The sequence below is a fragment of the Daucus carota genome, chromosome 1 (genome assembly GCF_001625215.2).
Source record: "Daucus carota subsp. sativus chromosome 1, DH1 v3.0, whole genome shotgun sequence".
NCBI lineage: Eukaryota > Viridiplantae > Streptophyta > Magnoliopsida > Apiales > Apiaceae > Daucus > Daucus carota.
Genome location: NC_030381.2, coordinates 39,978,673 through 39,997,191, shown reverse-complemented (window position 1 = coordinate 39,997,191; position 18,519 = coordinate 39,978,673). Strand labels below are relative to the sequence as shown.

General features: G+C 32.5%; 2 protein-coding genes across 3 annotated transcripts; one reads left to right on the top strand and one right to left on the bottom strand.

Annotated features, from left to right (window-relative positions):
* Positions 1 to 1,609: 1,609 nt before the first annotated feature.
* LOC108212286 (uncharacterized) lies at positions 1,610 to 12,363 on the bottom strand. Of its 2 annotated transcripts, none has more exons than XM_017384015.2 (7): positions 12,227 to 12,363; positions 9,744 to 10,105; positions 6,479 to 6,655; positions 5,996 to 6,085; positions 5,751 to 5,809; positions 2,017 to 2,167; positions 1,610 to 1,923 (listed from the first exon to the last, which is right to left on the bottom strand). In XM_017384015.2, the coding sequence occupies exons 2-7, from the start codon at positions 10,083 to 10,085 to the stop codon at positions 1,849 to 1,851; spliced, it is 894 nt and encodes a 297-aa protein (XP_017239504.2). In that variant the 5' UTR covers positions 10,086 to 10,105; positions 12,227 to 12,363; the 3' UTR covers positions 1,610 to 1,848. The 2 variants fall into 2 exon arrangements, with proteins under 2 accessions (XP_017239504.2, XP_063939917.1); XM_064083847.1 differs by having other exon boundaries at positions 9,744 to 10,193; positions 12,227 to 12,334.
* Positions 12,364 to 15,759: 3,396 nt separating this feature from the next.
* LOC108208358 (WAT1-related protein At5g40240) lies at positions 15,760 to 18,349 on the top strand. Its single transcript, XM_017378891.2, has 7 exons — positions 15,760 to 16,103; positions 16,200 to 16,262; positions 16,345 to 16,461; positions 17,144 to 17,378; positions 17,501 to 17,659; positions 17,753 to 17,904; positions 18,064 to 18,349. The coding sequence occupies exons 1-7, from the start codon at positions 15,775 to 15,777 to the stop codon at positions 18,203 to 18,205; spliced, it is 1,197 nt and encodes a 398-aa protein (XP_017234380.1). The 5' UTR covers positions 15,760 to 15,774; the 3' UTR covers positions 18,206 to 18,349.
* Positions 18,350 to 18,519: the final 170 nt, after the last annotated feature.

Below are 18,519 nucleotides of genomic sequence, written 5' to 3'. Positions count from 1 at the left end.
CAACCGCCAATCTTCCATCACCTCGGCTTACAACAGTTGTTTCAAGCTTTAACAGTCATAAACCAGAATCATCAACATACACTATAGAGAAGCAGAGAACCAACAGATATAATGACTATTTGCATTCATTTTTAGTGCTTTCACATGCATTCATTTTTAGCGTTCTTCAGAGTAGTTTACAACAACAAAAAGAATACATGTGCAACCAAAAAAAAACCTTATTAGACATTCAAAAATACCATTTGCAGCAACATAAGCTGGCCACCCAAGTTACATAAGCAGTTTAAGTTTTGGCATTCTCTTTTGTGACCGTTTTGATGCTCCCTAAGGCCTGAGAAGGTGGGAAACATCTAAAACAATAGCGGCACTTAAATCTTCGACCACTTTCGCCATTTTCATTTTCCTTCATTACTTTCTCAGCATTTGTTTCGATAGTGTCCAAATCTTGATCGCCACCGAATTACTATCCAAAGAGTCAAGAGCCTAATACCCTTTTTCTTTAAGCAGTTTGGAGGGACGAAGGGCAATTGAGAGAATGATACCACGCTCATCAAGTCAGGCGTCTCTTTCTCATTCTTCTTCATGAAAGAAAAACAGATAATGACTCTGGTTTGGATACAAGTGGGAGCTTTACTTTAGGAGGCTCTTGTCCAGTAAACTACTCTGAAGAACGCTAAAAGCAAGAGTTATAACTGACTCATTATTAAAGGAGGGATAGTAAAGAGGCACATATATTTTGTCATTTCACCTTTTAGTATCATGAATTTACATACTCCCGTCCCATTTTAGTTGTCACATTTGGTTTTGTACCGGTCAAATTGATCAAAATTTATTAATATTTTATCAATAAAAAAAAATGTCACCGGATATAACTTTTAATCTACTTTAAGATGTAATTTTCAGTTTTTTAAAATAATGAAAGACTGACTTGTAATTTTTGGTCAAAAATTAATCAATTTGACCAACAAAAAAGAAAATGTGACAACTAAAATGAGACGGAGGGAGTAAAATCCAAAAGGCAAAAATATACATGAATGAATCGACAAGGCGACGAATATGAAAAAGCCAATAATCGGCCTAAGGCCCGATTGTTGAAATTCGAAAATAAGAACAATGATGGTGAAGCATGGATGAGAAAAGCCTAGTCAGTATGGGGTGTTTGGCCGGATTTAAAATTCCGAATTTATAAGTTAAGGCACTTATTCCTACCGTCTTATTCATACCGTCTGTGTATTTAAACACTCATTTTAATCTCACTCAAAAAAATTGAACCTCGATGTTTTTCTGCGTCAAAAATATACTTTATTTGAATTTTTACTGAATCTCTGTCGGTTTAAATTAAGATTTCAAATAAAATAAAAAAAAAAAAGAAATAAGGGCAATTGGAAAAAATATTTCCCGCCGCATTGTTATTTCCATAACCTTCTAAGTTTACATTAACATTTTGAAAAAGAAATAAGGTGCAATTAAAATAAAAATTTCAACTCAGTGGAATGTAGCAGAGGAACGTACAACACGCAACTTCAAATTTTAATTAATGAGATGTGAACTCGGGCACATAGATCAAAGTGTAAATTTTCATCATCTTCATGTTAAAGTCCCCAAAATCTGGTCAAAGAACAAAAGGTTAAATCGATAATTCTGTTGCCGTTAGGGTCTGTTTACTCTGTTCTGTCTTCTGCCAAATTTGGTCTGCAAATCTCACTCTTCAGAACAGAAAGTTAAGTGCGCAAAACTAATGAAGAGCAGTAGCAGCACAACTGAATCTACATTTCTGGCTACAAATGAGAATACTAAGAATACTCTTTTGACATTGAAGTAATACAATTCTGTCCTGTTAAGGCAAAATTAAAATAGACAGGCTTTCCTAGCATTTTCAAAAGTATGAACATAGTAATATAGTCTCCATAGTGTTTTGTTATCCTGCAAAAGTTCAAAAACAAAAAAAGGAACACGGGTGTTATAAGATTAACAGAGAGGATAGAACCAGCTTATAGCTCATGTTGCAGTGCTTACCAAATTTTCTATATCAACGAAAACCTCATCAGATGAATTGTTTATAGAAGGCTGACTACGCTGAATGAGTTCCACAACACGGTTGAGATTATTGGGAGGAAGTTTCCATATCAGCTTACGAAGCTGTTGCTTCTCAACCAGAGTCATCGGCCTGTAAATGAAAATTAAGGACCCTTATGTCAAAACTTCAACAAAGATTCAGATGGAGCTTTTGAACTATTTTCCCACGTATAAACAATCTATATTTTAGGCAAGCACCCACCATCCATCACATATGTATATACGCTTATGTATATTTTATGGTTGAAGATATGCAAGCAAAAACTGTTCAAACAGAATATCCCACACAGTAATAGCAGGCACCATGCCATCTATCATGATTGTCAGGGTGATAAGTCGAGTCGATAGATGTCTGGCTATGGCTGGTTTCTCACAACAAAAGTTCAAGATTCCTTATATTATTTAAAAAAGTAGATATATTCATTAAAAATAGCTATGTTCTTTGTTTCTATATGTATCAATATGTAATATATATACATTTTACACTCACTATACATGTATACAAGTGATCAAATGAAAACTAATGTTATTCTACAAACTAGAAACCACTCCCACGATCACTAATGTTATTCTACAAACTAGAAACCACTCCCACGATCACTAATGTTATTCTACAAACTAGAAACCACTCCCACGATCACTAATGTTATTCTATAAACTAAAAACCACTCCCACAATCATTATTTATAACAGAAATTCCCGTTTAGGCACTATTAATCGCCATTTTATGCAGTAAATCATCCAGTTTTGTTTCGATTATTGAGAAAATTTACTTATGTTTGTTATTGATGGTCGATTATTGATGATCAATTATAGTTATAGGATGTCCAAGATGGTAGCAAGCAAAGAAATGAGGTGTGCGGTGATGGTAAATAGTTACTAGTAGCATCAAGTTATGGTGACAAGCGGTGATAGGCCAATGGTGGTGGTAGGTGACAGTGGGAGCAGTGGAATGCAAGCTATGGTGGCAAGCGTTGATAGGTCAATGGTGGTTGCAAGTGACAGTGGGAGCAGTGGAAGGGATTGACAATAATTCAATGTTGTACTAGTAAAGATGATGATATATTTTGTATATACGTGTATTTATATATCTATATTTGTGAGTTTTTCACTATAATAAATTGTGATTTGTGATGCACAAACGAGTGATTTGCAGTTAAAAAACAGTGATCAAAATTTTGTTTCTAGTGGAGTAAATCCATATATATATATATATATATATATATATATATATATATATATATATATATATATGCATATATATATATATATGCATATATATATATATAGGGGTGGGTTCTGGTACAAACTTACAAACTTTATGCGTTCAACACATATATAATTAGAGTTCAACATTTTTTTGACATATTTTGTTGAACATCGATTAGAATTGTGTTGGAGAAATACATAAACTAATTTTTCAATGTAAGACTTAAGTTAAACGTATTATATAACTAACATATATGTATCTAGACCCTACCCAAACCCCAGAGGTATAGTTTAAGCATATTTATAGAATATTCAACACAATAATAATTAGTGTTCAACACCTGATGTTGAACCCCAGCTACAAATGCGTTGAATGCACGATATATTTATGCGTCATTTTTAAAAATTGTGATGTTTTTTCAAGAATTTTCAACATGGATACTTTCTATAACTAAGGTTTAACACGATGGAAGAATAAAAAAAATTCAAAAAAAAGTTTGTAAGTTTGTAACTTAGAAAAGTTTTTATTTGATCATATCTCTCTCTATATATATATAAGAGAGTGTGTGTGTGTGTGTGTGTGTGTGTATATATTCACATGCTTATATATCAGTTATAATCAACCCGACTCATGTGTGTGTGTGTGTGGTGCACTTTAGAGAGGACACTCTTATATAAATTGTAGTAGCACCATTATAAAAATATACATAATACATATTTATCATATTTTTCTGAAATATAATTACAAATTTTAATTAGTAAATAAAAAACAAAACTATACAACTTTTATTTTCCGGGAATCATTAAATTGTTGCAAGTTTTCTGGGCAGTTTCTGCAAGTTTTCACTAATTCCTGCAACACAGATCACTAAATCCTAAAGAGAATATCACTAAATTGCACTGAGAATATCACTAACTTGTATTGGTTTCTAGTTTTTATTTTAAGAGTGGTTTCTATTTGATCATGAGCTTATATATTCAAATTGTTGGGGCTTTCTAAAAACAAGCTCTCTTTTTCATTTATTTCTATTTGGGCTGGTTTTCCCAGGGTTTTGCATTACGACCGATAAGTTGATAAGTCAACCGAAATCAGCCGACTAGTCATCAGCAATTAAAGCTCTTCAATCAAATTTATTTCCTCGACCAGTCAGGACTAGTCCAGCGCCATGACAACAATGACATCTAATGTGCAAACGCTGATAACAAACTATTAGTTAAATGTTAACTTCATAATTCCAGTAACATGGCTGGCTAAATATTTTAGTTATCATCCCCCATATTCACTTGGAATTCTCACTGCTAATCACCCTTTTCCTATGTTACTCCGACTCTTCTATTTAGGTTGCCGTACCCGTGTCGGATACTTGGACACTCGGACACGACACTTATTTCGTGGACACTTTGACCAATTTAAAAATCAAATATGAGTCACACTTACAATTCAAAAGAAATATGTGAGAAAAAAGAAAAAAGCGAGAATGGGATTAAAGTACAGAAGACGCCTAATTTCCAAAATCAACTACAAAATCATGTCTAATTTGAGTTCTATTGTTCCTTTTTGTTAAGTTGTCTAACTTATCATACTTGTTTATTAGTGTACTCCGATGTGTCCTTGTACCCCTGTCCAAAAATAGGACAGTGTCCCCGTGTCCCCAATTTTCAAAATTCCCAAGTCCGACACTCGGATATGTGTCATGTCCGACACTCCGTACCCGAGTCCGAGTAACATAGCCCTTTTCACATTCTATGACAAAAATTTTAATATACAGTTCCTCAATTATTGCCGACAGTTCTTCTAAGGTGATCTGGCAATCAATTTAATAGACCATCTAAACCTCTGAAATAGTTAAATACATTTATATCCACACAACCAAACTAACAGATCAAATTATATCTATCAAACTGAAAACACTTTACAACGGAAACCCAAGAGGTAAATAATCTTAATATAACTATTCGCATTGAAATAAAATAGCTGTTTCATATAGCAAACAAAATTAAATATATAGCCAATAAAATTCACTAAATAATCCATGTTACTCGTACACAGCAACTACTGGAGGATAATAAGAAATGTATACATACAGGTGGACTACGAACACTCATATAATCCAAATGAGATTGGCCAGAGGTGACTGTGTGAAACACCAACTTGCAAATAGGTTGGTAAATATAATACCTAATATGTTTGGGCTGGTTAGCTTATTACATAACAACACCAATGATCACTTATAGTAGGCATAAAATGCAAAGTTTAAAACAATAGATTAAAACACAGGAAATATGCTTAGAGTCTTAAACATCCAACTGGATGGCTCTGCAGATATAGTAAAACTACAAGGGCCTTCCATTGAAAACATGAGCACAACGGCAAACTGTTGGACATCATTAAATAATATTAAAAAACATTTTAATTGGCAAATCATCTTGCAAGTACTACAGTATATAGATGTAAAACAACAAACCTGAAATGAGACATAACTATGTCCAGAAGTTGTTCAAGCTTTTTCTTCTTGCATTCTAGCTGGGACAAAAACACAATCATACTCAATTTTGACCCAATTTAAACATGTTCTACGGGAAGTCGAAAGCTCAACTGCTATAAACAAGTTCCACAAGATAACAAAGTACTATGCAATATTCTCGTCTGCACTGATCGTGGCCGCAGTAATTTAAGCTTCTTTAAAAGTAACAGAATGTCAGAAATTACCATTTCAGACAGTTCATCTGACATTTCCTTCATTGTTTCCTCAACCTTAACACTTTCAGTTCTAAGAAGCAGCTGCAAATCATCACTCACCTGAAGAAAACAAGAGAACATTAAACAAAGAGTACCTTATCCAATGTTCAAAGGCCTCCACTCCATGTCTAAATAGGTGACCTAATGATTATTAGTCTAAATTGGTGACCTAATGCTTAATCGGATATTTGAAATATCATTGGTATGATTAATCTCTAACAAACTGATGCTACTTTGTAAGTATATTGTAAATTATATATTTATATATTCCATCAGTTAAATTCATATTTCACTACCTCGTTTTTTTATTTTACTTCTCTAAGCAACCTATATCTATTTTAAAGTTGAGTATAACATTAGTCTTGGCAGGGATAATAGTAAAATATGAACCATTATGTGGATGTCTAGGTAAGAAATATGCACTCTTGAGAAAGAGCAGTTAAAGGAACATACCTCTACGTTATGACTGGAACTAGTAGGACTAGTGGAACGGATAGAAGATGATGAAGAACACAGCTTAGGCTTTTTACATGGATTTTCGCCATTGTCGTCACCATTTTCAGCAGGAGAGGTTGATAGTTTCTCTTTATATCTTTGTATTCGATGCAAAGCAATGACTGGGTCTTCCATCTGGATTAAAAATGCTACAAAGTATTAATGGCACTTACAGCAGTTTAAGATCTAAGCACTAACAGGCAAATTATATATACATACAACTTGATTTTAATTTACCAAAAAACACCGACTATAAAGCAATTATTCCTATTAACTGAAACACTTGAAGCAGACATTCATGTAGGAGTATTTAATCTGATGCAGGTTTTAACCTTCAAACATGTCAAACATGGACTTTGAGCTTGACTAGAGCATATCAAGTGTTGTTTCTCATACATCGTCGTGTTCACAGCTCAAGCTTATTCGAGCTTGAGCACATGATAGATAAACAAACATCTTCCAGCGATTACACAAGCATATGTGTAACCAAACAAGTAGTAATGGAGCTTCATTTACCGGTGTATAAGTTAGATGAGTTGAAGCTAAAGCTCGAAGTATTATTAAATGAACAATGTCTAGTGCTTAGGCAGGTTTAGTAAACAAGCTTGAACGGGCTCAGCATATCTCAAGTTGGCTCCATCTATAAAAGTCCATATATGTACATCTAATTAGACAATAATTATATTTTATGAATTCTTCATCATTTGCAAATATTCGGTTAAAGAAACGCACATGTACTTCAATATACCCAAAGTACCAGATCAGTTAAAGGTCAATAAGCTAGAATATAATAAAACTCATTGCCAACTTAGCGGAGTCTCAGTGAACTCAAGAACTTGCTAAGGGATCATTAAATAAATTATATTTGGTTATTAAAATTGAACACTAAAATTATTGCAGTGCCATTACCTTGTGTCTGACTTAACAAAATCCATTAACTTTTTTACATATCATTGACCAACAAGAAATCCAGATAATCCAGTGAACTTATACATTTCTCTCATAAAATAAACTGTGTACACATATATAAACATCATCATCTCTGCACATCCCTTTTTTATGTTTCCTTTCTTTTTTTTGCCTATGTCTATTTTAACTCAAATATTTTACTACAATCTTCATGGTGTGCTCCGACTCTTATTTTTAACTAAGAGAATTATTTAGCTTCATAAGACAATAGTTCACCCTGGTCCTAATGGGGTGGGGTGTTATCTTTCTAGCTCAACAATAACTTCGTACGAATGTATTGACTCCATTTTTGCCAGTCGAATACATTAGAACAGAATATAGACATAGGGAGGTAAAAGCTTGAATTTTTTAGTTTATACACACTAGAGGTAGCAAAATTCAACATGACCCAAAATCTGACATGAACCCAAAACGATAAACTATGAATTTGGATCGACGATTTCACTTTTCGGGTTGGGTAAATATTTACCCCAGAAACTCGGGTTGGTAAAAAACAAAAAAATATGAATTACAATGTAGAGCTGAAAGTAATTAGATCATTAGTTATTGATCATATATGATGATGATTAAATATCACTTATGATAATTTCGTAGTATTTTATGTAACTTTAATAGCATTTACAGTAGTTTGATAAGTCTTTATACTATTTTCATCTTTATTTTATATTATTTTATCATATTTGATTAGGTGTCAAATTAAAGAATTCCTTTTGGTTAGACTTTTTATAATTATATGTTTAACAAATCAGCAATTAATCTTATATTCACTTACAAAATCAGATAAAAAAAAGTTATATAATACAATACATATAATATATAAATCATGACTACAAATTCTATACATGTGTAAATTGTAATATATCTACATATCATTTATATAAATTTAATTAATATATCATCATTAGTGTTTGTTTTCAATATTTCTTAATATATAAATCAATCTATACAATAATATAATTATATTTAATAGTCTTGGGTCAAACTGGGTCACTTTTCGAGTTGAGATATTCAACCCGTTTCAGATTAAGAATTGGGTTCAGATTGACCCAAAAACCGACATGAACTCAATACGTTACCTGCTATCACCACCATTAATACAAACACACACACACACACATCTCCAATTCTCCATTTTTTACATATTTCTATACATATATTTATGCCCCCTCGTGATGATGATTCATATCATTCATATCCATACAGAAGCTTAAAGGTTCAATTTTTGATGCCCTTCCTCCCTTTTCTTAGATCATTTAACTTTTATTTTTACTTGAATATGCTATAACTCAGTTTTTTCCTAAATCATTCTTTAATATTATTTCAACCCACAATTTGATTGAAACTCAATTGAGAGAGGAATAAGCGTTGTTTGTTTAATTGAATATACAATGTAGTAATGTACGTAGAAAAGGGGAAGACAAGTTGGGGTTGGATAATTTTGTACAGGTCAAAATGGGTTAGCTCTAATTAAACTCACCAAAGCCACATTGTTAACACAATCACACATATAGTCATGCTACATCATTTTTTGTTCAGCTTAGACATTTCAAATGGTAGACCCATTAAAAAAAAATTATTAGTTGAACGAATTGACAGGAGGGTCTTCGAGTTTAGTGATCCACATGAAATTAGCCCCATCTTTGGTGATGTTTTAGGCTATTAATCCCATTAGATTCGAAATATTATTCTTTTGTCATGTGTTATAAATTCAATGCTCGCTCTAGTTTCAAGGAGAGCAATATAATCTCAAGTCCTAGAGGGGTTGTTTGGTTTAAGGTATTTTGGTTGGAAATTAATTCAATTAAAAACCACACCTTAAACCCCATAGCTTTTGACACCCAAAGGGGGATGTGGGTACGAGGAATCAATTTTATTTCTAATATTTTCATCTCTATTTAAGCAATTAAATGCAAATGTGCAATACAAAATTAAATCAGCAAAGCAAATATACATTATAATAATAGTTAAATTGAGATTTAAATTAATGACTTTTAAATCAAACATATTTACTCAAGCACTCAACCAAACACATGATCAAAGATGATACCTCAACTCGATACTTGATTCCACTCCTACCACCTTGCAAACCAAACATTGCCTACCTTATCTTATTAACTTATATTTGAGGTTCAGAACTACTTAGCAACCATTTTATAATAAGTCTGACAGAACTCCTTAACATGTCTATTGCTGATTCTGTAATATATACCATACAACTTAATCTTAAATGAAAACAAATAAAAAGAACATATACCTCTTTAACTTCCTCTGTAAGAAGTGGCACACTCTGCCGAAGCAAAGCATTTAACCTTTCCTTCTTAAAGTCGGAAATGCCTGCTCCTAGAGCATTACAAAACAAGGCGCCATTCCCAGAACTACTTTCCTCTTTCCCTGTGTTAATATATTTAGAAGTATCTGTCCCACTGATGAGTCCATGATTTCTTTTAGCCAAGTCAAAAGTCTGAGATGGACATGGAAAGTACCCTTCTGCTTGTGAAAGTAGGTATCCAACTTCGCGTGTATAGTAACCAAAATAATCTGGTCCAGTTTTATCTTGTTCTGCGGATGAGTTTTTATCGCCTGAAGCTTCCATCATAATCCAAGAGAAAAAGGTAACTGCATGGGCGACCAATGGAAACGTATTCCAATCAGCAGAGCCATGCAATTGTAAATTCATACAAAACAAACTTTGGACTTGAAAGCACTACAATTGTAAATTCATACAAATTCAAACTTTGGACTTGAAAGCACTACTATTCGAGAAATTAAATGTCAGGCTTTAAAGGCTACTTCTAGATAATATAGATAACATAGCTATAGCACTACTGTTCTTTGGACTTGAAGACTACTCCAAATTAAAAAACTTTAAAATTTTTAATTATCATTAAACAAAGAACAGTTAAAGAATACAGTAGAAACTCTTTAAATTAATACTCGGTAAATTAATAAACTCTCTAAAATAATAAATTTGTCCGGTCCCGACTTGGGCCAATGTAAAAAATTGAAAAACTCGATAAAATAATAATATAATAATTTTTTAGGAGATCCCTTTATAATTTTCGATTCCAAAAAAATCATAAATTAATAATTCATAGAACTGAAAAAAATATATTACACTCTATTGAAATATGATTCAATAGTAGATTTCACAACACCCTATGGATGAGAAGTCATCCCGTGAGATATGGTTTGAATGTTATAACATATTCATGTAATTTATATATGCCAAACTTGTTTAAGAATATATTGAACACATTTATTCCTCTTGTTTACATTTGTTGTACAGTACTTTAAAAGTGCAATGTAATTCTAAGTATAATTGGTTAAAAACTCTTTAAATTAATAATAATTAATTTATCGGTAAATTAATAACTCTCTCAATTAATAAATTTCTCCGGTCCCGACATTATTAATTTATAGAGTTTTTACTGTATAGCTATAGCCTATAAAGTAAGATACAAAAAAGATAAGACTTATATCAAGTAAAATTGACTTGTGTTATAATAATAAACAATAGTCACTGAAGTAAATTAACTTGTGTCTAAAGAGTACACCAAAACAATAATTATATTAAATACTTCCTCTTTCCCATAATCTTAGTTTCATTTGACTTTTCAAAGGTCAAATTAATCAATTTTCACCAATAAATTAAATGTAGCATATAATAATTATAAATTGTTTCAAAAAAATATCATTAAAAACTTTTATTGTTTAACTTTAAAAAGAAATTTTTAAATCAATAAGATTTGCAAAATAATTCTTAATAATTAGTCAAACTTAGATAAATTTGACTTTGAAAAGTCAAATAGAGACTATAATTATAGGACGGAGGAGTAGCACACAAGTGTATGGTTAGCTCTAGGGTTTCAATCAATCAATTACTTCCATTTTTCGAGGCTACTATGAGCCGTGGGTTTGTAGCAAAACCCGACATCTATGGTAACGTCAGTGGAATATTTCAAAGTTGATACTTTAAGAAGGATTCACATTCCGCTGGAGTGATTTTATACCACTATTAATCTTAAGTACATTTCTATTAATATATAGTATGTTTCTTGGACCAAGGGCGCAAGACTTAAACATGCCAGGTTCATAAATTTTCCATATTTGACAAATTTAATATTCTTAGATAGGGATTTGGAATCAGACATGTGTATGGTGATTTGGCATTCTAAAAGTAAATTTTTTAACACTAAAACTGTGATATTCTGTGCCTTTTATCTTCAAATTGTGATATTTTGGGCCTTTTCTCAAACACTAAAATGACTGCATATTTTAGTTACTTCTGGTCACATGCATAATACGGTTAAGTTTTGTTTTGGACAGGGAACTTAAGACCATCCTGTGTCTAACAAAGAACAGACTCACTTTATCATGCAAATTCTACCCAGAGAATCAGAAGCTTCAAGAACCCAAATATTGTATCAAGTTTTAAGGTAAAAAACACACTGAAGGACAGAAAACAACTTAATTAAACCACATGAAAGATAGCACACAAATAATTTCTAGAAAAAAGAACAAACACAAGGAAATTCCAACATTGCATCATCTTAAAAAGGAACCCAAATTGGTAACCAAACCCTAATCGACAGGTTTAGCAATTATAGCATCAAGATTTCAGCAAAAATTATATATGTATCTTAAGATAAGTATACATATAACATTAAAACCTTAGAATATAATTTCAATCAAAAACCAAAATCAGCGATAAATATACAAAGAGGGTTAGATCTTTACTTGTTCCTCGCCAATTTCAACCCTAATTTCCTCTTCTTGTTTGGCTCATTTGTTAACCTCTCGCGCGCAGGTGCGTGTATATACTGAATAATGTTATTTGCAATAGTGTTAGGGTCCAGGTCCAAGCTATACAAGTGTTGGGGCATGTTAAATATCAGTTTTAGTCGTCAGATGTATATTTAGTGGTCAGGTTTACACTAAAAGAGCACGAAAAAATGAATTTTCCTCGTCCAACATTAAAAAATACTGAATATACTAAAATTTTCTTTTAATTCTGACCGTTGGATTTGTATCCAACAGCTAGAAAACTATATGACTGGACCCTAGTGTCCATATGTACCGTTAGTTTAGGAAAAAACATTTGAAGAGGGGTAACATTTCACTTAAAATTTAATATAATTTAGTAAAAAAAATAATATTATATTTTAAATTTGGGTTGGTAGTTATATTTTAAAATTGATATATTATTATTATTTTATTATTATATATAAAATATATTATTTTTAAATGATGATAAATTCTGTGAAATTTTGTTATAATCTTGTCAAGGTTAACTAAATATACTCCATCCGTATCATTTATTTTTATACAGTTTCGCTTTTAAGACGTCTCATCATTTCTGTACATTTCAAAAGTATTACACCCTCTTATTTTCTTCCACTATCTCGTATCTATAATAATATAAACGCTAGTATACCCATTACTTTCCTCCGCTGTCTTAAATATATTATTAAATATAAATAAATCTATTATTAAATATAAATGGGTACCACCAACTTACCCACTTTTCATTTAATTTTAATCATTTTTTATCCTTGTTGTCTATGTGTCCACACCCAATGTATATAATTGGGTGGGACAGAGGAAGTATAAACATGTTGATTAAAATTAATGACCGATAATTTAATCATTTGGAGCAAGTCGAATAGATAACCTAAATGAGCTACTAAACGTGAATTCACGTGATGCATTAAAAAAAGAAAATACTTCAACATTATTGTAATGGTTACCTAAATCACTAGCACGTTCCCAACATTTTTAGCCATTATATATTGTTGAGTAACTTCTTGTCATTATCTATTCAATATTTATGAATAAAAAATCCTATCTCCCTCCTTTTTTATTCTTTATCTTTTTCTTCTTTTCCCCTTCATTCTCTCAAATTTATTATCAAATATATAATAAAGAATAAAAAATAGAGATTGTTATTGGAATTGATACCAAAAATAAATTTCTCAAATCACTACAATTCACTAGGACTCAATATTTTACATTATTAATTATATACTTATATATAATAAACGGAAGGGAGATAATTTGGTCGCATGGTCTTATGGTCCAAAAGCTTATCATCTGTTGGATCGTATATTGAACAAATAAGCACCGTTAGATAAGAACAAAATTAAATTTTGTTCAATAAGGAAACTGACATCTGCTTGTATGTTTATAATTCCTTTTCTGAATCCAAAACAAATTCCGTCTTTCATGTGTTTTTGGTTTTTCTTAATAAAAAAAAAAAATTCCTACAAATTTTAATCGTATAAATCACACCGTCACAAAATTAGATTTATCCATCGGATCGTATATTGAACAAATAAGCACCGTTAGATTAGAATAAAATTAACTTTCGTTCCTTAAGACAACTGATATCTACTTGCATGTTTATAATTCCATGTTTATAATTCCTTTTCTGAATCCAAAACAAATTCTATATTTCACCTGTTTATGATTTTTTTTAATCGAAAATAAATATTTTCTACCAATTTTATTTGTAGAATCATATAAATCGCGTCGTCACAAAATTATTTTTATCTAATACATTCTAAAATTAATAAGCCCGATTTATGTGAGGAACGAATACAAAAAAAATTTCTTAATCCAAAACAAATTCTACAATCTTATTACATGTTTATGATTCACCGTCTTAATTCAAAACAAACTGTGTTTATCAATTTTAATCTCGAACCATAAAAATTTTTTAAAAAATATTTTAATCACATAATAATTCTAATATAAAATACATTTATAAATATAATCTAATAAGAGTTGGCGTTACATATTTTACTTAAAATAATTTAAAAATTGATAATAATTTAATACTTTGGCATGATACATACAATTTTAATTTATTATTTATAAATTAAATTTTTTCACACCATTTAAAATGTATTTAAAAGGTTTATAAATAATTAAAAAGCTCCCGTGCAAGCTATAAGCCCGTAGATAATAAGATAATTAACTTGTTGGACCTGCTCTAATACTCTTTTTTATATATATATATATATATAGAGTCATACTCAACTACAAACCATTTTAAAATAAAAACTAAAAACCACCGGCCCAGCCCACATGAAGAACATCCCAGCCCATCCAATGAAACCCAACCCATTATTTTACATCAAAACTGCAACCTGTTGCGCGCTCAATTAAAACAACTCCGATACATACGCCTATACATACAGTTAACACTAAACACAAACCCACTTTCTCTTAATTCTTCATCTTCTTCGATTTCAAGATGTAACTACAGCGTGTTATTTGTGTTTCAAGCAAAAAATTTCTGTTTTAAAGTCTGATATTCTCGTTTACAGGTGATTTTGGTTTTAAAACACAACAAATCTGAGAATCTGCTCTGGAGTTCACGAATATCACTAATTAATAAAGCGAAAATCACTAATTTGTAAAGCGAATATCACTAATTTGCACAACATAAATCATCGATTTCTATAACTATATCAACAACCACCCCACCTTTATCTCTTCCACCAGCTTCATCTCGACCTCTGCCACCACCACCTCCACCTCGACTTCTACCACCACCACCTTCACCTCCGCGCGCTATCTCAGCCCCTACTTTTGCCATACATCCACCTCGACTTCCACCTACGCCATCTCAACCCCACCCCCACATCCCCCATGCCCCCGCCCCCTCCATATCCACCACCTCCAGCTTCACCATCGTCACCACCACCAGAATCAACAAACAAGAACAGATCTGGAAGTTTTCATCAAGTTCTTGAGACTATAACAAATATCACTAATTTCTCAAGCGGATATCACTAATCTCTCAAGCGCAGATCACTAAAATGTACAGTATTTGGTGATGGCGGAGAGATGGCGAGGATAATGATGACGGGGAGAGGAAGGGACAGAGTTGGTGAAGATGATGGTGAAATCGGGACGGTGAGGTAGGTGGTAGTGTTGGCCTGGGTATGACAGCAGAGATAGAACGAGTGGAGAGATCTGGGGCAGATGGGGGGATGGTTGGTTTTGCTATGCTGGGTTATAAGTGTAGGAGAGTGCCTTTAGTATTTAAAGGAGTTTCAATAGTGGTTTTTAGTTTTTATTTTAAGATTGGTTTGTATTTGATCATTAGCCTATATATATATATATTATCGAAACACAAGTTTAGCAACTCATTTAAGTAAGTTAATTAAGTTAATGAACTTGGTCTCGGTACATATAATAAAAATACACTTATTACTGGGAAAAACAAAATTATTATAATAATATCTCATAAAAAGGGTAAATAAGGTTGTCCGGAAGTGATGATTGATTGTCTCTGTCGGCCGTGCGTCATCATATATGAAGGAAACAAAAGTAAATACCGAGCAACATATTTGGAAAGTAAACAGTTTGAAGTATCTTCTTCATCTGCTGCTGCTTGTAGTGAAGAAGAAGAGATGGGGCTGGAGAATTTCATGAAAAATGGGGTGCCCTTCATTGTAATGATAATAGTAGAGAGCGGGGAAGTAGGGATGATAACATTGGGCAAAGCAGCCATGGATAATGGAATGAGCAATCTTGTTTATGTTGTTTATTACAATTCCCTAGGCACCCTCCTCCTCTTTCCCTTCTTTATCTTCCGCTTCTTCAGGTCTGTTTTCTTTATTACAAATCTCATAGTACATCTCCGTTTCTCTACTATGTAATGGAACTCTAACTCAATCTCACTACTTGTACATGTTCTCAGAAGTGACAGGCCTCCTCTCACTCTCAATCTTATTTTCAGATTCTTTCTTCTTGGTCTGATTGGGTAAATTTCCAATATATTATAATATGATAACTAGTCGAGTAATAGTTTTGATGAATCAATCGAGATATTATTTGGGTGGCAGGATATGTTTTCTGCAGATTTTTGCATATGCAGGTATTGGTTACAGCTCCCCCACTCTAGCTACTGCTATGGGTAATCTCATACCAGGTTTTACTTTCTTGCTGGCTGTCATTTTCAGGTTACATCACTGCTCTATTAATTGAGGGGTCCATGATTAAATTCATTTTCATAATTGCTTGCATTCTGTTAGATATATTGACTTTCTAGTTTCTACTTGTACTCTGCACCTTTCATATATCGACTTTTACTCCCTCCGTCCCCTGAATTGTATACATTGGAGGATGGGGACGCGACAAACACATTAATGATCCTCTAAAGTATAATTCTATAATTTATTTTTAATTTTTTTTTTGGCGAATAAAAGTTCGATATTTAAATTTTTATTTAAAAAAATAAAAATAAGTTATGTAACTATATTTTATAGGAGCATTAAAGTGCATGCAGTGCAAAAAAAAAAGTATAGAAATGAGTGGGATGGAGGGAGTACTATTAATGTATATACAATCACACATTATAGAAATACTCCTTTCGAAGAAATATTGATTGATTTAGCTACAAAAAAAAAAGAAAGAAGAAGAAATACCACTGTATAAAGAAAGAAGGAATGAAGAAATACTAGTTGCATGTCTAATGTGATTCATGTCTGATTGATGATCAATATATGATCTTTAGGCTTGGACCCAAGTTTTTGTTTAGGATCATATCGTAATCAGCATCCATTGCATTCTCTAGACTTGTGTCAGTTTTCTTTTTTAACATTTGCCTGACTGTGGTCCAATATTTCTGGAAACAAATTTTAGAATGGAGACTTTGGATGTGAGAAGACTAACCAGTCAAGCAAAAGTGTTGGGAACCATTATAGCAATATCGGGTGCATTTGTGATGACACTCTACAAAGGCCGGTTGATACAGCTGTTTTCATCTGCTTCTAATCTCCCTTACATTCAGCTTATGTCACAACAATCAAATTGGATTCTTGGAGGAATATGTCTTGCAATCACTTGCATTTGTTCTTCAATGTGGAACATTCTTCAGGTTAATATTAGTTCTATGCTAAACAACAATAAATGTTGGCTTAATTATATGCAGTTGCACCCTGGTTTAGAATTGTAAAAATGTAGGTGAATATTGCACTAACTTGATTTAAGTAAATCCAGACAGCAACTGTTAAGGAATACCCCGACGAACAAACAATAGTCTTTTTCTTTTGCTTTTTCGGAACCATCCAGAGTGCAATATATTCCCTCCTTGTCGAAAGAGATCCTGAAGCTTGGGCGCTGCGTCCAGACATAAGCATGATAGCCATTATATTTGCAGTATGTACCATATAGTTGTGAGGTCATGTATCTTTTATGGTTCTGCAGAATTAGATGTTCCAAATAAAAACGTTTGGAGTTTGTCTATTTCAGGCGGTATTTGGGAGTGTGTTTCGGACAACCGTTTTCACATGGTGTCTACGCAAGAAGGGTCCAGTTTATGTATCAATGTTCAAGCCTTTAGGAATGGTCATTGCAGTGATTCTGGGAACAATTTTCCTAGGTGATGAACTTTATTTAGGCAGGTATGTATGCAGTATACTACTGTTGTCGTGCTTTCAAATATTAAAAGATGTGCTAGTCCTCTGCTGAAACAAACTACACCTGACACCAGGCATCATATACAGAAAAACGTGTATAATCTGTTACAGTAATTAGTTAACTTTGTTTTGCTAAATATGCAGCATTATAGGGGGGAGTATAATTGCAGTAGGATTTTATACGGTGATGTGGGGACAAGCTAAAGAGAAATACATGGCAGTGGCAGTGGATGATTTCTGTGCACTGGAATCAACACCACCTCGGAACCATCTTTTACAAAAATAAGTTACTTGGGAAACACCTTAATGCTACCTATGCATAATTGTTACTTGAATTTATAATTGTGTAGGCACAAAGAATGTCTAACTTTTGCGTAATATAATAGCCTTTTATGCTGATTGCTGCCAGTAATTGAGTAATCTTGCTACATGTCTCTTGTCTCTCCAATTAGAATTTACACATTCTCTCTAATTTTTGTTTATAGTATGTTTGGGAATTTGTACGGACGGAAATGCTCACCAACGTATCAGTTGATACGAGTTTACGTAAGATAGACGTGCCTGCGGGTCTCTTTTTTACTTGTTCTGTGACACCCAGAT